Source organism: Pecten maximus, chromosome 3 (genome assembly GCF_902652985.1).
Source record: "Pecten maximus chromosome 3, xPecMax1.1, whole genome shotgun sequence".
Taxonomy (NCBI): domain Eukaryota; kingdom Metazoa; phylum Mollusca; class Bivalvia; order Pectinida; family Pectinidae; genus Pecten; species Pecten maximus.
Genome location: NC_047017.1, coordinates 32,133,709 through 32,155,712, shown reverse-complemented (window position 1 = coordinate 32,155,712; position 22,004 = coordinate 32,133,709). Strand labels below are relative to the sequence as shown.

Sequence of the window (22,004 nt, the reverse complement as noted above, 5' to 3'; positions counted from 1 at the left end):
TTCCATATCTTATCTGCTACGGTTATCTGTGGATTGCATTGTAGCCTAATTGCAGTGAATTGTTCATAGAAGGATGGAAAAATGGACTAGGACGGGAACACGATAGACCTGTCACGACGGTCGTATATAAACGTCTTAATATAGATAGTTGGTGTATAACTAGACATAATGCGTACATATCATACATAATAAATTCAACACTTGTATGCGTAATTTTATTATTATCATTATTATTCATTATCGATTACCACAATCACGCAGCGTGGAAATTGTAACATATAAAAAAAAAAAAAATGTCGCCACACAACTAGCAGCTTTCTATTAAGCGGTTAAATATGTATTCTGCTACGGCAATCTTCTGATTGGGTATATCATAGAAGGAAGGACAGAAAAAAGACAGGCAAATGGACTGAAGGACGGGAATACAATATACCTGTCACTAAGACGGTCGTACATTGTATATAAACGTCCTAATATAAATAGTTGGTGTATGAGTAGGCTTGCATATCATGCACAGTCAATTCAACACGTGTATGCTTACTATCATTATTATTCATTTTCGATCACCACAATCACGCACTAGAAACTGTAACATAAAAAAATATGTCGCTACGTAAATTGTATGCACAACTAGCGGCTGGCAGATAAGGTAAACTATTTCAGTGGCGACCGCCAGATAAAATATTTTCACAATCACAAAAAAAAAAAAAAATATATCTTTGTGAACCTTATATATGCTTCTGTACTACGGCGTAATAGTATTTATTTAACAATTAAACTTGTTAGATTGTATTTATTGTCAATATATATATATGCAATCTGGGCGACAGATGAATTGAATGGCGCCCGTTAGGGCGTTTGATTGTTATATTTTACATATGTTAAAATCTGCATTTCTTAAATGAATAAGTTATTTATTTTCATCAATTTCCTTGTATGTTCATTTGAAAGAATAACATTTTCAACATCCTTTCTTTGACTGAGTTGCACCAATCTGACACACAGTACAAAGCCTTTCCGTGACGATGATCAACATAGCGCCAAAATGACGTCATAGTAGCGCAATTGTTCACAATCGCTGCGTTTGATTCCTTCGTAGCGAAGCATTTCCATGACGTAACAATTATGCCATGTAATTTTGACTGCATCTATACCTTCATAGATGCAACCCAGATTAACATTGAGGAAATAGGAGACTGTGGTGCAAAATGTAAATATGTAAGTATATGTCTGTAGTTAAGGTTGTGTCGTGTCCACAGCCACTTGCATAAAAATAAAAAAAAATTTTTTTTATTTGATATGGCAGTGGTATATGTACCATGGAAAGTTTGAGGTACTTTACAGAGTACACATACCACTGTCATATCAAAAATAAAATAAAATAAAATAAAATCACATTTTCTATTCAAGCGCCTGTGACAGGGATGAGGACATTAGTACAAGTGTATGGTTTTGTGATAATGTAATTGTGTAGAACAGTATAAGTCTTGTGCTTGTCTGGAATGTCTCCCCACATTTACAAAAAAACTACGAACACCGAAGAAAAAAAAAAAAAAAAGTAAAAAAAAAAGAATTACGTTCAAACTACCGGCTTCCTTTTTCGTTTTTTACTGACTTCATATATGTCCCCATTTTAGAGGCTATACATACTAAATGTTGTAAAGTTAAACACTATTATGGTAGTCATTATTTTAGCTCTGTTTGAAACACTAACTGTTTGTTAGGTTTTGTTATTTTGTCTATCAGGTAAAAGGTAGAAAAATAGCGTATATTTTGATGACGATAAACACAACTAACCTTCCAGGCGATAGTCCGATACTGTCACAAACATCGCTGGCACTTGTCAGTTACCGTTTCATATACGAGCAGTTTACAACACTTCACAGTAGATATCATCAAAGCTTTGTCTTTCTGTCGTATTTCATCATCTTTGTCTCCAATTTTATATAGGCTGTGTCAGTTGACCTTTACAGTCAGTTTCTCCTTTTTCTGTCTGTCTCCAATTAAGTGTTCCTTTTTACTTCTTCCTCTCGTGATGTCCACTGCCCAGTGAAGATTTAGAAGTGTGGGAATACCAACATTCGAACGAAACCGGAATTGTAGCTAAAAATCGACGAAGCAACGGCAGATATATATTTTTATGGATCCCTTAAGCCCTTGAAAAAGTACAAGGAAGATGGGATTATAGATTCCAGAAGGGCCTTAATTCGGCACCCGTGGAATCTACATTTAACCCTTGTTTAGTCACATTTTCAAAAGAGAACTATGGTGGTGACAGCGTCGCAAATATCTGACATCATATTTTAAACAGAAAATTAGTACATGACTACAAGCCAGAATGACCACATTCTCTTGCATTTCATTCTGTGTCTGTAACATCCGCCATCTGGGTCTTAGTCGTCTGTTCTAAAACAAATAAAACAAACTGGTCTACTTCGTTGTGTGTTCTTCATGTTTTTGTTTATTACGCCAGATCTTTCACTGTTACTTGTGGAGATCTTCTTCACCTTCTATAATGTTGAAGGTGGCTAATAAGGCCCACTGACTTTATTTGCTATGGTTCAATTGGGTCTTTGTGGATATTTCGTGTGGATCAAGAGCCACATGATTATGTATCATCTTATAGAGCGTGCGTATTCTTGCCTTTGTTCCTCGAACGGCTAGGGGTTCCCAGTTCAGAAATGTTATTATGTTGGTGACGTGGTCTGGCTCTCTAATTCTGCACTGGTTGTATACATACCGTGCAGCTCTTCTCTGGGTGTTCTCAATTGCAAGGATTTGGTTTGATGTGTATGGTCTCAACAGGTGGCTGCATGTTCTAGTGATGGTCTTACTAGAGTAGAGTATGTTGCTTCTTTAATTTTCCAGGCACAGGATGGCATGTTACACATTAAAAAGCCCAAAGTTTTCTTATTGTTCCAATTTAGATCAGAATTGATGGTGACCCCTAGATACTTTACGGGCTTTACATTTCTAACATTTCACCATGTAATGAATATTAGAACTTATAGGGGATGTTCTTCCTAGAGATATTATTGACAGCACACTTTTTGCCATTAAAGTTCAGCTGTCATTTCTCCTTCCAAATTTAAGTGATTTTAGATCATTCTCCAGTTTCTGACAGTCTTGCAGAGAGAGATATCAGTAAAGAGGAGACAATCATCAGTAAATATCTTGATATCAAATATGATATAATTTACAAACTCATTTATAAATATATATATAAAAAAGAAGTTGGCCGACCATTGTTTCTTGGGTTCAGGGGCGCTTTATGAGAAGGTTCCATTTAGTACCACGTTTTGCTGTCTGTTGCTTATAAACAAAGAAAATAGGGCGATACTAATAAGCTGCACAAGTCTATTAAGTGTCCCAGTCATGTGGCTTGTGGTTTTTACTAGCCTTGTCCCAGCCCTGTGGACAGTGGACAATAAGCGTTTACGAGGAAACAATCGAGTGTCTCAGGTGTAATACCAGTTCAACGCCGCATCACTTCTACATGATAACGTCATATCAACGCACAGAAAACGGCTTTAATTTGAAACAATCAGAAAATGTGCAATTGTGAACAATTTTACGATTTCTACACAAGTATGTGAAATAAATAATCCTAAATTTGTGTTAAAACCATTTCATGAGCGTGTCATTTACGATGATACGTGGAAGTATAGTATTCCTTCTAGGGAATTCGGCTAAGGTGACGTCATTTATACGATAAGCGTGAAATTCAAAAGCAATTTTTTATTCAGTCACAAAAAGTCTATATGAATGTAAATATAATCATTGAACTGTTACCAAATGCCAGTATACAGTCGATATGAATACAATTTATTTGACAGACAAACATTCATGACGCAATCACATTCCATTTATCTGTCACCCAAGTTGTATTCATATCGACTGTGTACTAACATCTAGTAACAATTAGATGCTTGAATAAAGAACGGCTGGTACATCCATTGTCCTGATCTGTGACAATTCTTCTGCTTCTGATGCCATGGACAGCAGTTAAGTTTCTTTTTGTGTCCCTTAAGGTATAAGAGAGTGTTTCCATATAGTCAAGGATAACTTGCTCAACTTATTTGAGGTTGTAATGTCCAGGGAGTGTAGTTCGACCAAGTAATCGAGAGCTATTTACCCATCATTGGTCATTCTTTAAAACGACATCACTATTAACTAATCTCGTTGATTGAATTATTTTCCTTTATTCAAGAGTGAGTTTTGTTTCGGGATTACATGTATACAATTAGAAGACATTCTACATTGAACAAAACTGTATACTTAGATTTAAAATTCACAAATGAAGCACGTGGATGACACAATGTAAACTGAGACGATTGTTGGTGTGATCTCTGACTAGAAGATATTGGTGGATCTATTTGTATCTAACAGTGATCCAAGAACAAAAACAAGGTACCAATAATTTTGATTTTCCCTCTAGCTTCTCTTTTGGATTTTCACCCTTTAGCACCTAGATCTATATTACTGTATCCATTGGTTGATATTTAGATATGCTCTCAGACTTTATACATATTCATATTGTCCGTTTATGAATGAATGTAATCTCCAAGCGATGATATATGGATAACGTTGATTTTATTATGTGCATTACGTATTGCAAATAGTACCTGTTTCTACAGCCAGTGAAAGGCATCTTAATAGTTAAAGTTAATTGTTCCTGTTTCTACATATATGAATAAGTGTGACCTTTGTAGCTTGTATACTGTTAAACCACAAAATAATTCAGTGATCGGGGATAATAAGTGTGTGTCATCTTAATAGTTAAAGTACATTGTTCCCGTTTCTACATATAGGAGTAGGGATGACCTCTGTAGCTTGCATACTGTTAAAACACAATATAATTCAGTGATCGGGGGATAATAATTTTGTATCAGTAGTGTTACGTGATATATGTCTCTCTTGTAATTTTTATTTGTTTGGTCGCCAAAATGTTAAACTTTATATGCCGGGGATATTGCAGGACATTAATAATTGTATATGTTAAACATGATAAACCTATTACTCATTCAACAGTTCATTCAGGCACATGCGCAATATATATAACCTATTCACAACTCTGATGCGTAAAAACCTCCAAAACGCAGGGAGCCGCTCTATATAGTCGTTATAAGGACAGTCCTGTATTCATAATACGAATATATTCTTATGTCAATTACAAAAACAGGAGGAACTCTGACAGTGTGATGGATGGCTATAACGTTTTAATGAAAAATTAAAAAGAAATAATGTTAATTCTACCAGGCGTCTGAATAAATATACATGCTGCCAAATACTATACGCCAGCATTTCGTGTAAGGGTGCTCAGGTGGTGCGGTTGTCCATTTAATCATCATGATGTATGCCGTTATCCTGTTATTGTCGTCCTGGATCTCATTTTCAGCAGCCATATTACCAGGTAAATTTTAATCAACAATTCAGTGGCATGGTCTCCTAATCTATTCTTGATTACGTACTTTTGAATAACCATTAATTTATAGTTTTGATTTGATAACATTTATCGGTTTATATCGTTAAAATGAGCACCAGGTTTAGTCGGACAATATTAGAATAAGACAAGGTTGCGATAATTATTCAATATTATTTTACATTGTCTAAACATTATCTGATACTATTTAACATTGTATAAACATTATCTAACATTATGTTTTGTAATAGGCTAGTATACATGTATTTGGTTTGAACATTTTCTGTCGCATTACATGCATATTAAAGCAAGTCCGACCTGGTATACCTTCTAACGTAACGAGGCTTCCATTACTAACTGGTCCTCACTAGCACCGTTCTTGTAGAGATATGTCACGCTGTTTGTTATGCACATTACTAGAACTGGATGTGGTGTATTCCTTTGTGATCTATTGACAGGGTTTATACAGAATCACATTGGTAAACGGCAGCAACAAGGTATCAGTCTTATCAAACTTACACTAACGCATTGCCAAATTAATATATATATAGTCAAGTTTAAAATAATATTTTCTAGATTTCATAAGAAAATATTTGAGTCGTAATAGAAATATTTTATGGAAAAAAGCAATTAGAAATATTGATTTAAGTGTAAAATCCATTGAAACATTATTTTAATTGCAAAAAAATCCATTAGAAATATTGATTTATTTACACAAGTCATTGATATATCAATTCAATTGCAAAATCCATTCGAAATGTTGATTACATATTTAATCATGTACGTCTTGCGTAATATATAAATGAACATCGGTTTTTTATACTATGGATGTTGCTAATGATACATTTGATCACGTACTTGCTATTTGATAGTGTTAATATAGAATGATGACATGTATCGCCTTTTACATAGTTAACATTCTTGGTGCATGCACTCGATCCTCCTCAGCTCAGAAACCACATGTACTAGTGGCATATACTATCTTTCCAAGTGAAACGGTCGTTTACTAAGCGAAAACTGTCCATTCGATGACTTTGAAAAATCTCTAACCACTAAAACGTATGCCCTGCCGATTTCATGACTTTGAAAATCTCTGATCACTAGAACGCAAGCCCTGTCGATTACATAACTTCGAAAGTGTCTAGTAGCCGATGGACAAGCATAGCTCGACTGTATTTAAGGTCGTGATACAAAACGCTAGGTATAATGCCTTTGACAACTTGATCCGGTGTGTTTGATATTCGGATGATCATTAAGGTATAACACGAATCGCCACTGCTGATTTGATATCATTTGATATTATACCTAAGGCAAATTCGATAAAGTTATTTAAGAAATAATACATGAGTCAAAGTTGATTATTTCTATTCTACCATGTACTGTTTAGTTCTGAGATCTACCTCTTCCTAATAGAAAAACGGCAACGAAACCCCGATTTCGGAGGGGAAAGATTGTAACAGCCGTGACTCACGTGCGTGTATTATTGACACGAGCGTGTATTATTGGAAAATAATACATGGTTTTAAACCAATCAAAAAAATTGTCGTTGCATAGCAAACATGGTAGAATTGTGAACAATACGTACGATGGATAGCTGTTACTGGATATAATACATTATGATTAGTTGATATACATTTGAAAGATACCCTAGCGGGAAAAAAAATCTAATTAAATTCATATCTTAATGATAAAGTTTTCCATTGTCCGTGCGCGCCTGAGTTGAGATCGAACGAAAGGTGGTTGTGTACATGCCTGGTTTTTCACGACTTTCGATATATACATGCTAACCATTGTCTATGATAAAGGGTCTGTGTTTACTATGAAGAGTTATCCTTCCATGGAACAAGGGAACCCAGCATTACAAGGTAAGCTACAACATTCAATGTCAGTCTTATCTCAATTAGCGGTAACACGTTTATGTAAAATAAGACGCATTCTTGGCAGCAGAAAGCTGTATATAATTTGCATGCACCAACTATAAATTGACAGCGGTGCATTTGACAACATTTTGACACATTGATAAACCATTCCACTTATAAAAAGCCACTAATGAATAACTCCGTATATATTGATATTCCAGATAGTAATTATAAACGAACAACCCGTGAATATATAATGCTAATCACTCTCTCTATTGTAACCTATAAAAGGGTCTATCTTTGACAACATGAAGAATTTTCAACCTAGTGAATCAGTGACGCAGCCGACACAAGGTAAGTCACGTAGCGCCTTCACGTGACAGTCCGTAGTTAGGGCGCAGTACTGGCAGTAGCTATAATATGCACGTCGCTTGCTAAGTTGTATGATTACTCCTGTGTAACATGAGTGAGGTGAATTTCAATAAGGTGATCTCGTTCACCCCCGACCACCAATGTCTCCCGTGTCAAAGACTTCATATAGACATGTTATGCTAATGACCCATCATGTTGCCTAAAGGCGCCCGAAGGAAAAGAAAACAGTTAAACATGGCCAAACACAAACAACAAGTTTATGTAATTAATAATACTTTTTGTGAATTATCAATTTTACATTTTCAATGAAGTGAGACAGAAAGCAATTCTTTCATTTTGTTTATGTTTGAATATAAATTATGTTGTAAACCATTAAACGGAACACGAAGCCGCATAGTGTAACAACATAGACTGTACATTAATCACTATAACATCCCCCTTTGTCAGCCCTGATGCTGGATCTATTGTTTAAGAGTGAAGCCAAAGGGTCTGACCAGTTATCACCCGATCAAACATTTGTTAGAGTAAACTAAGTGTTTTTACCGAACAATCTGAGACCCTGACGCAGTTCATAGATTAACCAAACATATCAAGGGTTTCTACGCGGATAGTTTCTATCTCACATTATGCAGTCAGTCGCCGTGTACCTTTATGCTCCTGATCATGGTCGTGTCAAACGTAACATATACAATTAGAACACATTCTACCATGAACAAAACTGCATACCTCAGATATGAATTCACAAATGAAACACGTGGATTGTTTGTGTGATTGTATTAGTGATGCATTTTAAATGGTCTATTTGTATGTAACATTGATCCACGAACAAAACCAAGTTACCAATAATATTGATTTTCCCTCTAGCTTCTCTTTTGGATTTCCACCCTTTAGCCCCTAGCATCACTCGCAAGTCAGAGAAGGACGGAACAATTGTATAAAGCTCCTTTATATTATTTTCGACTGTATCTATTGATTAATATTTAAAGATGCTCTCAGACTTTATATAGATTTATATTGTCCGTTTATGAATCGATGTAATCTCTATTCGATGATATATGGATAAGGTTGACTTATTTATGTGCATCACGTATTGCAAGTAAGTACCTATTTCTACAACCTATAAAAGGGTCTGTCTTTGACAACATGAAGAGTTTTCAACCTGGTGAATCAGTGACGCAGCCGACACAAGGTAAGTTACGTAGCGCCTTCACGTGACAGTCTGTAGTTAGGGCGCAGTACTGGCAGTAGCTATAATATGCACGTCGCTTGCTAAGTAGTATGATGACTCCTGTGTCACATGAGGTGAATTTCAATAAGGTGATCTCGTTCACCCCCCGATCAACAATGTCTCCCGTGTCAAAGACTTCATATAGCCATGTTATGCTAATGAAAGGCGCCCGAATGAAAAGAAAAACAGTTATACATGGCCAAACACAATCCGTTTGGTGTATTATTGATCCTTTTGATCCAAACTATTACGTAAGATCATGTCTGATTCGTTCACAAACGCCTGCTTTCTTTGGTTGTTCGGAGTTTTAAGTCCTTGCGATAGCTAAGATCATAGGGGGTCCAATAATAATAATAATGGATCTGCTGTCGGACATTTTATAGTGCTATCACACTGAAACGTCATGCATGGACACGATAGCAACATCCCACTCGGTCACATTATACTGACAAGGCTCTAACCATTCCTTACCAATATCCCACTGAGTGGTGTGAGTCCATTTCGAATATATCAATGCAGGCCTTGCAGGGAACATTTACAGTTCGGTATTGGAATCTGGAGCTACATCGGGATTATTACGAAAAAGTAGTGATGCTAAATACACACTTTGCTTGTTTTAAATGTGGGATACAATCTAAAAGTTCGTTGCACGAGTGAGTAACAGAACTCTGTTTACAAGTATTTTCATACGTTCATTTCTGTAGTTAAATAAGTAAAATATAATCAAGTCCAAGATATCCCGATTTATGGTATACGACCAGCTAAAAGGACCACGTGTTTACGAAATAAACAGAATTTTGCCGTACGATTTCTCAAAAATCTACTCTGCTCGAATATTAAAATCTTGGTAAAACCTCAAAAATAGCACTGCTTAGTTTAAAGCAGTGTAGATCTTTAATGTAAAATTACTATCACCAAGAATCAGCGATGTAATATTTCCGCGGACCAATATTTCCACAAACGATATATAGATCATTATTTTTTATTATTATAATATTGGCTGTGGCTGATATTCTGTGATTTGTTGATGAAATAAAACTGTTAAAACATGAAATGGAATTTCGTTTATATTTACTTGTATAATCGACTGTTAAGGAATAAATCGGTAAAATCTTACGCGAGCTGCCTGCTATACTGTGGCAGCGGAGATGATATTTTAGTAGTCATGTATTGAAAGCTACATAAAGCGTTCGTTTTAATAGCAAAGTTTGAATGAATGGAATGAGCAGAGTAACAGAAATTCCGTCATAATTCCAAATACCTGGTCTCAAACAATAGGTGTATTGTGATTAATAACATCTGCCGCACTAGCCGATCCGGGACAGTACTGTTATCAAACGTCTTTACTATAAAAACGGACAAAACGAGGAACATCAATCACCAAAAATACGGACACTAACGACCGACATAATAACAACACAAACTCAAACGACCGACATAATAACAACACAAACTCAAACGACGGAAAAAGGAACAACACAAACTCAAACGACCGACACAGGAACATCACACAGTCAAACGACTGACACAGGAACATCACACGGCCAAACGACTGACACAGGAACATCACACAGTCAAACCACCGACACAGGAACATCACACAGTTAAACGACTGACACAGGAACATCACACAGTCAAACGACTGACACAGGAACATCACACAGTCAAACGACTGACACAGGAACATCACACAGTCAAACCACCGACACAGGAACATCACACAGTCAAACCACCGACACAGGAACATCACACAGTCAAACCACCGACACAGGAACATCACACAGTCAAACGACCGACACAGGAACATCACACAGTCAAACGACCGACACAGGGACATCACACAGTCAAACGACTGACACAGGAACATCACGCAGTCAAACGACCGACATAGGAACATCACAAAAAGTCGACTAAAACAAATGTCAGCATGCCTCATGACGACGCCAATGCACAACAAACATCAAAACGATAGACACACGATATCAGTCATCACCAAAATACTGACAAAGGAACATCCTACAACAATAGTATTATGCAAATCAAGGCCACTTACTGTATACCTAGCGGCCTGTGATTTCATTGTTCTCAACAGAAACAGAATTATATTGAATGATAAGGAATTAAAACAGTTTGGAATTGTGAACCCAACTATGTGGACTAAGTAGCAGTATGGAGACATATTAACAGTAGTTAAAACACAATGTGTCACTTCTCAGAGCCTCGCGGCAGTAATAAATTCTCTGATTTCCGCCTTATTCATTGTACCATATTTACATTATGAAGAGTATGTTGTTATTAATGACAGCCGTTGGCATGGCGTGTGTAATATTATGTAGATTTTCTAATTGTCTATATCCTACACATGTACATTATAGCTTGTATCTGCCTACTACCGTGATAATCAGGTCACTGTATTTAGAGGTTGCATGCGGAGCACGGTGGAATTGTGAATGCGAGCCATTTAGTCTATGGATCACCTTGTTTAGTATGCATGTTAGTCAGGAAGGTGGAGGATAAAAGGCCGAAGTCGGCAGTATAAAAATGTCACTACATACCCCCTCAAAAGGCTTCGTTTCACCCAGTATCCATTGCCTTTGATATGTCGGTCAATGAGACCCCGATATCAGTAAACAGTTTGAGAATCATTTGAGTAGTTAACGTTTCTATCAGTAAAAGCAACAGTTAGCTCCCTTTAAAGTCCTAAAAATGTATCTATTTTGGAATCTCATGGAAATTCAGGCCGTTTTATAACATAATAGCAGAAAATTTAACAAGTGACAATTTGTGTCGCCTTTAAAACTTTACATAACGTAATTTTTTCTTTTGAAATCCGATATTGAATATAATGTAATTTATTTAATTATGGGGCTCTAGGACCTCCCCATGTATATTTTGACATTTTTTGGACCTAATTTTAATCGCCTCAGGAACATTGCATCAAAACTATAGGCGCTTACGATCGAGTGATATAATATATATAGAATGAGTTAACGGCATACAAAGGAATGACTATGCCTTTTTTGAATGAAAAATCTAATGTAGACATAAAGGGTGCTATTCAAGTGGAAATATGCCAAAGTATAAGTAAATCATACTATCCAGTAATTTAATACAGTGAGTGTCAAATTTCATCTATTTATGTAAAACTAGCAAATTACTTAGTGAAAGATAAAGGAAACGTGAGTTTACCACTGTGACGCTTTAATTCACTGGTAACATTAATTCACAGAATTAATTAAATTATTTATGACTTCAGGTCATTCTATTCTTTATATACATGAACGAAAGCGGTCTACTATTTATTTCATACATACATTATACAATACAAGCACCACGTACAATATACAATACAAATATCACGTACATGATACGATACATAATGTTCATTACACAATTCATTACGTACATTAAACAATATATTACATACATTATACAATATATCACTTATATTATACGATACACATATCACATACATAATACTATACAGCATGTTCATTACACAATTCATTACGTATATTACACAATATACTACGTACATTATACACTATATTACGTACAATCATCATAGTGTGTTAAGGAATACATACACAACGTAATGTTACACTGAAACAAATTATATATTCATGAAGATGTATGCTCACATGTCTGATGAATTATACATATCTTCAGTTTTTATGTTTTCGAATCAAATACTTAAATCTGCCAAACCTATGACATCAATATTAAATTCAAATACATGTCAGAAGACACTAATATAATTCCACATGCACATATTGCGAAAGTAACATTTGGTTTACAGATGATACGAAAGGAAATTCATATTAGGCAATGTCACCCGGTGCTTGATAAGTATTAAATTATTCCTTTGCTCTGTGTTATTTATTTTTATATCAAAAGATGAGACGTTTCTCAACTCTGCCTAGCAGTCAATGCTAATCAGATCATAATATGATATTGCTATGCGTTATCAGTACGGTAGAGTGAATCTGTGTTATAATTACGGTAGAGTGAGTCAGTGGTATATTACGATAGAGTGAATCTGTGTCATCATAACGGTAGAGTGAGTCTGTGTTATCATTACGGTAGAGTGAGTCAGCGTTATCATTACGGTAGAGTGAGTCTGTGTTATCATTACGGTAGAGTGAGTCTGTGTTATCATTACGGTAGAGTGAGTCAGTGGTATAGTACGGTAGAGTGAGTCAGTGTTACCATTATGGTTGAGTGAGTCAGTGTTATCATTACGGTAGAATGAGTCAGTGTTATCATTACGGTAGAGTGAGTCAGTGTTATCATTACGGTAGAGTGAGTCAGTGTTATCATTATGGTTGAGTGAGTCAGTGTTATCATTACGGTAGAATGAGTCAGTGTTATCATTACGGTAGAGTGAGTCAGTGTTATCATTACGGTAAAGTAAGTCAGTGTTATCATTACGGTAGAGTGAGTCAGTGTTATCATTACGGTAGAGTAAGTCAGTGTTATCATTACGGTAGAGTGAGTCAGTGTTATCATTACGGTAGAGTGAGTCAGTGTTATCATTATGGTTGAGTGAGTCAGTGTTATCATTACGGTAGAATGAGTCAGTGTTATCATTACGGTAGAGTGAGTCAGTGTTATCATTACGGTAGAGTGAGTCAGTGTTATCATTACGGTAGAGTGAGTCAGCGTTATCATTACGGTAGAGTAAGTCAGTGTTATCATTACGGTAGAGTGAGTCAGTGTTATCATTACGGTAGAGTGAGTCAGTGTTATCATTACGGTAGAATGAGTCAGTGTTATCATTACGGTAGAGTGAGTCAGTGTTATCATTACGGTAGAGTAAGTCTGTGTTATCATTACGGTAGAATGAGTCAGTGTTATCATTACGGTAGAGTGAGTCAGTGTTATCATTACGGTAGAGTGAGTCAGCGTTATCATTACGGTAGAGTAAGTCAGTGTTATCATTACGGTAGAGTGAGTCAGTGGTATATTACGGTAGAGTAAGTCAGTGTTATCATTACGGTAGAGTGAGTCAGCGTTATCATTACGGTAGAGTAAGTCAGTGTTATCATTACGGTAGAATGAGTCAGTGTTATCATTACGGTAGAGTGAGTCAGTGTTATCATTACGGTAGAGTGAATCTGTGTTATCATAACGGTTGAGTGAGTCAGTGTTATCATTACGGTTGAGTGAATCTGTGTTATCATTACGGTAGAGTGAGTCAGTGTTGTTGCTACTTTTTCCTGAATCATTACACTTTTGAATGTTTTTGAGTAGTTATTTGCATTTTATACCGTTAGTTTTTTGTTATTATATTTGTTTCTGTCCTATTTTATCTATTACAATACATTTGCATTACAATAATGCAATGACATATTTTAGTAGCAATATGCGATAAATATAATAAAATTTCCATTCCACATTTGAAGTCGAAATCAAAAGAAAATAAATTAACTCATAAAATACACTCAGTGTAATGAAATATTGTTATCGCTTAGTATACAAGCATTAAGAATACGAATAAACAAAACAAAGTAACAGTTAAGGACAGCGTTTTAATTGGTACTAAATTATATGTTTTTATTTTCGGATGATGTTCCTCGTTAGCACTGCATGGTACCATAGGATTAGCGCCAAAACCAGCAAGTAAGTAATATCACTAACATATAAAATATATCTAGAAAAGTTATAGAACATATCTGGAGTATTTATATAACATGTCTGGAGAAGTTATATAACATCTTAAGTTATATAACATCTTTAGTTATATAACATATCTGGAGAAGTTGTATCACATATTTTGAGAAGTTATATAACATATCTGGATAAGTTACTATGTAGAGTGGAGAAGTTATATAACATGTCTGGAGAAGTTATATAACATGTCTGGAGAAGTTATATAACATATCTGAAGAAGTTATATAACATATCTGGAGAAGTTATATAACATATCTGAAGAAGTTATGAAAAACATATCTGGAGAAGTTATATAACATATCTGGAGAAGTTATATAACATGTCTGGAGAAGTTATATAACATGTCTGGAGAAGTTATATAACATGTCTGGAGAAGTTATATAACATGTCTGAAGAAGTTATATAACATATCTGAAGAAGTTATATAACATATCTGGAGAAGTTATATAACATGTCTGGAGAAGTTATATAACATGTCTGGAGAAGTTATATAACATATCTGGAGAAGTTATATAACATGTCTGGAGAAGTTATATAACATGTCTGGAGAAGTTATATAACATATCTGGAGAAGTTATATAACATGTCTGGAGTAGGAGAAGTTATAATAACTGTTGGGCAAACAATGAAACTATAGATGAACCCATTGTACAACTATATCATTCATAATGGTTAAGAACTTGAAAAGCTTGAAAATTGATTCAGGTCGCATTTTCAATATTCTAATCAAAGGTTAGAATTTGGATATGGGTTTTATTGAAATCAAATAAGCATTGATTGGGCTGATATCAACAGTAAAAAAGGTTACTATTAGCAGAAACATTGGGTTTATATTAACAGTTAATTGGGTTGACATTAACAGTAAACACTGGGTTGATATTAACAATAAATTAGGTTGATATTGATAGCTAATATTTTGTTGATATTATTTGTAAAAACTAATATTAGGAGTAATCCTAAGATTGACAATAACAGTAAACATGATGTTGATATTAACAGTAATCCTAAGATTGACAATAAAAGATGATGTTGATATTAACAGTATTTCTCAGATTGACAATAGCAGTAAACATCAGGTTGATATTAACACTAATCCTAAGATTGACAATAACAGTAAACATGAGGTTGATATTAACAGTATTTTTCAGATTGACAATAACAGTAAACATGATGTTGATATTAACAGTAATCCTAAGATTGACAATAGCAGTAAACATCAGGTTGATATAAACAGTAATCCTTATATTGATAATAACAGTAAACATGATGTTGATATTAACAGTATTTCTCAGATTGACAATAACAGTAAACATGAGGTTGATATTAACAGTATTTCTCAGATTGACAATAACAGTAAACATGATGTTGATATTAACAGTATTTCTCAGATTGACAATAGCAGTAAACATCAGGTTGATATAAACAGTAATCCTTATATTGACAATAACAGTAAACATGAGGTTGATATTAACAGTATTTTTCAGATTGACAATAACAGTAAACATGATGTTGATATTAACAGTATTTCTCAGATTGACAATAGCAGTAAACATCAGGTTGATATTAACAGTAATCCTAAGATTGACAATAACAGTAAACATGAGGTTGATATTAACAGTATTTTTCAGATTGACAATAACAGTAAACATGATGTTGATATTAACAGTAATCCTAAGATTGACAATAGCAGTAAACATCAGGTTGATATAAACAGTAATCCTTATATTGATAATAACAGTAAACATGATGTTGATATTAACAGTATTTCTCAGATTGACAATAACAGTAAACATGAGGTTGATATTAACAGTATTTCTCAGATTGACAATAACAGTAAACATGATGTTGATATTAACAGTATTTCTCAGATTGACAATAGCAGTAAACATCAGGTTGATATAAACAGTAATCCTTATATTGACAATAACAGTAAACATGAGGTTGATATTAACAGTAATCCTCAGATTGACAATAACAGTAAACATGAGGTTGATTTTTATAATTGTTTTGAATAATGTTGAATTCAGTTACTCAGCCACCACCGCCAGAAAAAATGGAGAAGCACGTAGGGGACTGGACACTGGTGTACAGGGCCCGTGCAGAGAATGAACGTGAAGTTGCCTTCTCCTATGTACACCCATTTGGTACCAACGAAATGAATGCCCTCCCCGGTTGTTTGTCGACAAGTGGATCCGCTAAATGTAACGGTAACTACCGCCATAGCGCCATAGACAAATGGAGGTCCCTCAACGTTAAGAGGGTAAGTTCTCTGACATTTATGTATATAATAAGTTTGTCAAATTTCCTGAAAGAGATAATATCATGGGTACTGGTTACTATGGTGATACTGAATAATTTGAAAATCATACTCATAATTCTAAAACAATACTTCAAGTAAAGGTCACTGGCACAACTAAAAAGATGATCTGACATTTCCCGATATTGACCGGGTGAACAAGGCATTTCACAAACACAGAAGAAACAACCCCCAAATTAGGTGATAGTATGTTGTACCAATAACATTGCTTACCGAATTAACTTAGCTTTATGTCAACCCATCAATATAGAAATAATGTACAAAACACATGTGTAACCTATCAGTACACAAGGAATGTTCAAATTACACATGTTTCTGATCAGTACACAAGTAATGTACTATTAACAAAGTTTGCCTTGCTTTTTCGATTTTGAGTTACCGCGGGCGTTTCATCCCACAGTTGCAATGTCATTATGTATGTATATCATTCTGTATTTACAGTGTAAGTAACTACATTCCTCTATCAAATGGCGTCAAGTGTTTTATTGTGCTAACGAATGATTGAATACAATTGAACAAAAATACCCGAATTAATTTTGTTAATATAAACAGATCAATGAAAGCTCAAATTGTGATGTCACTTACGGTTCATTAAAACCTCAAATTGTGATGTCACTTACAGTTCAATAAAACCTCAAATTGTGATGTCACTTACAGTTCAAGAAAACCTCAAATTGTGATGTCACTTACAGTTCAATAAAAGCTCAAATTGTGATGTCACTCACAGTTTAATAAAAGCTCAAATTGTGATGTCACTTACAGTTCAATAAAAGTGATTTTTTTATGTCACTTACAGTTCAATAAAACCTCAAATTGTGATGTCACTTACAGTTCAATAAAACCTCAAATTGTGATGTCACTTACAGTTCAATAAAAGCTCAAATTTTGATGTCACTTACAGTTCAATAAAAGCTCAAATTTTGATGTGACTTACAATTCAATAAAACTTCAAATTGTGATGTCACTTACAGTTCAATAAAAGCTAAAATTGTGATGTCACTTACAGTTCAATAAAACCTCAAATTGTGATGTCACTTACAGTTCAATAAAACCTCAAATTGGGATGTCACTTACAGTTCAATAAAAGTTAAAATTGTGATATTACTTACAGTTCAATAAAAGCTCAAATTGTGATGTCACCTACAGTTCAACAAAAGCTCAAATTGGGATATTACTTACAGTTCAACAAAAGTTCAAATTCATATATTACTTACAGTTCAATAAAACCTCCAATTGTGATATTAATCTGTACAATATCAATATCCCTAATTCATTCATAAATGAGGATAATGTCGATTAGCTAACCAGTATTTTTTTTATATAGAGACAGTGCATAGAATAATTTAGCGTAATGCTTCTAGTGCAAACAAGCACTTAAATAATTAATGCTTCTAGTGCAAAAAATCACTTAAATAGCATAACCGCGAAAGTATGTAGGTGTACAGTAGTGTATTTGTTAGTGGTAAGTTAACGGCAATTTGTTACATGTTATTTGTATTTGTAAAATAACATATTCTTTGATTTTACCTAGGTAAAGGTAGAGTTATACAAGGGCTCTCTTCCAGTGGCATTTATAGTTTTCAATGGAACAAACAGCGGAGCAACTAGTTGGTTTAACAGGAAAAAGGTACTGTCTTCTTCCTGGACAGATATAATGTCTCGTGGGGATTACTTCAGTTTCTTTGGTCGCAAGTAAGTACGCTATATCACAGCATGTGTTATGTAAGTGAGTGAGTGAGTGAGTGAGTGAGTGAAAAATACAGCAGTCATAGTCCTTTTATAATGTGGATACATATACATATATATATATATGTTTAATAGCGGATGGTGATGACCGGTCGAAATAGGCCGGACTCAATTGAAAGGCACAGTCATTACTAGCCAGAATTGGTCGGAACTAGTTTATTTGATACAGTGGTGCATTTAGTAGCCGGAATAGGTCGATAGTGAAAGCTAGTTTCAAGAGGAATAACCATTACTAGATAAAATTGGGTCGCGACTTAAGGTTTGATTCAATAGTATTGTACATCACTAGACAAAATGGGGGGGGGGGGGGGGGACTTCAAGTTTGATTAAATAGTAGTGTACATCACTAGACAAAATATGGAATACGTCAATGGTAAAAAGACTTCGGGATTCATAACTACCAGAAGTATGATAGTTGTTTGTTTAGAAATATAGCACTATCACGGTACTTTTTGGATTCTTTTTCACGTATGATACCCTCTTATTAAGAAACCACAACAACGAATATATATGATCAGTTTGTGATTATAGATTAAGGAATTAAATGTTTTTGTCAAAATAGGGACGAGCTCGTCAACCGTCGATTATATATCAACAAGGCATCAAGCTCCTGCAAGGACGACATAGGCTGGATGATTGTTGTTGAGTCTAAAGGAGAGTGTCCCTATGATAACGCTGCCAAACATCCAATATTCCTCTATTCCAGCCACTCCACACAAAGCCTTTATATGGAGCGTAAGTATGGAGATACACACATACGGATAGGGGTCTAACACTAATATAGTTAGTATATAAGTTGTCTATACAAATAGTTAAATATATGACAATCATGAGACTTCCCTTGTAACTCTGGATATGGTGTAGGGAAAATAATAGGCTCATCCGCCCGATGAACGACCTATGTACCAGAGACTGTACCCAAACTGATACACGTCCTTTGTATCAGGGGCTTGGTACAAACTGATACACGTCCTTTATGTCAGAGGCTAGGCCCAACTGAGACACAAACTGATACACGACCTTATGTCAGGGACTGGGTACACACTGATACACGTCCTTTGTATCAAGGGCTGCGATCAAACTGATATGCGTCCTTTATGTCAGAGGCTGTGACCAAACTGATACACGTTCTCTATGTCAGTGGCTGTAAAGAAACTGATACTTACCCTTTGTATTAGATACATAACCCTTGTGTCAGATGCTGTGGTAAGCTGATACATGTCCTTTGTGTCAAAAGCTGCGACCAAACTGGTACATGTCAGAGGCTGAGTCGAAACTGATACATATCCCTTGTGTCAGATGCTGTGGTAAGCTGGTACATGTCCTTTGTGTCAAAAGCTGCGACCAAACTGGTACATGTCAGTGGCTGAGTCGAAACTGATACATATCCCTTGTGTCAGATGCTGTGGTAAGCTGGTACATGTCCTTTGTGTCAAAAGCTGCGACCAAACTGGTACATGTCAGAGGCTGAGTCGAAACTGATACATATCCCTTGTGTCAGATGCTGTGGTAAGCTGGTACATGTCTTTTGTGTAAAAAACTGCGACCAAACTGACATATATCCTTTGTGTCGGAAGCTGTGGCAAAAATGCTACACGAGCTTCGTATCAGAGGCTGCTGTCATGTCTTTTGTGTTAGGAGAGGCTATGCCCAAACTGATATACGTCCTTGTTGGATTCAGAAGCTGTCAAATCATCCCTTTAATCTGTATAATAGAGAATACATGTGCACATACTTCCGTCAAACTGTCCAGAATAGGCGTCTTCTATAACCTAGATGTAATGCATATTGTCTCAGAAGTTAGGAATTGGTCAAATATGGCTTCGAAATGGGAGAAAAATATAAACAAAAAGAGAGAGAGAGAAAGAAAAAAATAATCATGAATTTATATTTTTGCAATTGTACTTTTTAAGTTGATGTTGGAGTTGACATCTTAATGCATTTTCAGATGATCTTGTTCTATTTGCAGATGGAAAACAGGCCGAAGTGCTCGCAATTTATGTGGACGCCGAGGAGCTCAAACCACCTCCACAATATAGAGTATAGTGTTGAGCAGTTTACACCGACTGTTAGCTGATCAGTGATATCAATCATTTGTACCTGACACATTTCTTCCTGATTTAAACCGATTTCAAATATTGTGAGATGTTTCTTAGAAATAACAATACTATCCGGGAACAGCATTTAAACTGGCACTATTTCAATTATTTTCAATTAAAAAAGTTGTTATCAAATGGTGTTAATATCGTTCGTGAATGATTTTACACGAAAAAGATATTTAATTTATACATTAGAACATGCTCCCTGCAAACTTCTCTAAGGAGTGAAGGCAGTAGGTATGTTTGAATATTTCTCAGACACAAATGACAAATTAGGTTGCATGGAAAAAATCGACAGCAGACTTAAGCATAATAACATACTGTATCATGTAGATATTTAGTCCTTTTAGAGTTCAACGGTACGCTACACCCATGGGAATAGCTCCTTTAGATATGAATTAAGTTATCAGAACACAACAACACTGAAATAAAATAGACTGAAATAGAAGATAATGTATTCTGTATTGCATTTGCCAATTTGTCGTTAGTCACCCAGTCAAAGAACAGCTCTAGGTGTTTTAAGTAAAACAAATTAAAAACGGCTGCCTGTTACTTTCGGTATCAATAAGCCTAGAGAGCAGTCTAAATCTATTAGCATTTAATAACATAAGCCACTACAAAAATCAATCTTTACGCTACTTTTATAAAAAAAAATGCAGTAGTCACAAAACATTGAAAGCGCTATTCTAGATACGAAATTAACACATTTCCAACGTTGCCACAAGGGCTCGTTCTCGAATTTTGAGAAGTGCACGACAACACTGAATGTCCAGCTTTTAAAAAACCTTTGGGAATTGGGGGTATCGACATGGTATATACTGGAATTTGAGTGTATTGGTTATTCACTAATGTCTAAGGCATACCGTAAAACAAAACATCCGTCAGGACGACTTTTCATTTAGAGTTTAGAGCCGTTATTATTCTGAAAATGACGAAAAAACAGATAGTTTCAAACAATCACAAATTACACAATAGTGAACCGCTCCAATGTGTACACAGGTTTGTGAAATATATAACAAATTAAATTTGTATAAGCTTGTCGTTTACGATGACAATAGGAACTATGTTAGTTCTTCTGGAAAATTCGGTTGTTCTTTCGTTTGAGCTTACTGGCGTCATACGATATGATTCCAAAACAGTTTTTGTTTCAGTCATGAAAAAAGAAGAAAGATAAAAATATATGCCCGTATACAGTCGATATGGGATAGTGAGTGTGGAGATTGAAACTCCAAATAACGAGTATTTGTATTGTTTTTCAGTCTATATGTCTACCTTCCAGACCCATTGA

General features: G+C 35.2%; 1 protein-coding gene across 3 annotated transcripts; it reads left to right on the top strand.

Moving 5' to 3' along the window:
- Nucleotides 1-5,287: 5,287 nt before the first annotated feature.
- On the top strand, nucleotides 5,288-20,855 carry LOC117323920. 3 transcript variants are annotated; one of them, XM_033879450.1, is made up of 10 exons: nucleotides 5,288-5,413; nucleotides 5,881-5,919; nucleotides 7,228-7,287; nucleotides 7,573-7,635; nucleotides 8,780-8,842; nucleotides 14,465-14,503; nucleotides 16,582-16,814; nucleotides 18,403-18,563; nucleotides 19,180-19,352; nucleotides 20,587-20,855. In XM_033879450.1, exons 1-10 carry the CDS (start codon nucleotides 5,350-5,352, stop codon nucleotides 20,661-20,663), a joined length of 972 nt encoding a protein of 323 aa, XP_033735341.1. In that variant the 5' UTR covers nucleotides 5,288-5,349; the 3' UTR covers nucleotides 20,664-20,855. The 3 variants fall into 3 exon arrangements, with proteins under 3 accessions (XP_033735341.1, XP_033735343.1, XP_033735342.1); XM_033879452.1 differs by lacking the exon at nucleotides 8,780-8,842; XM_033879451.1 differs by lacking the exon at nucleotides 5,881-5,919 and having other exon boundaries at nucleotides 5,303-5,413.
- Nucleotides 20,856-22,004: the final 1,149 nt, after the last annotated feature.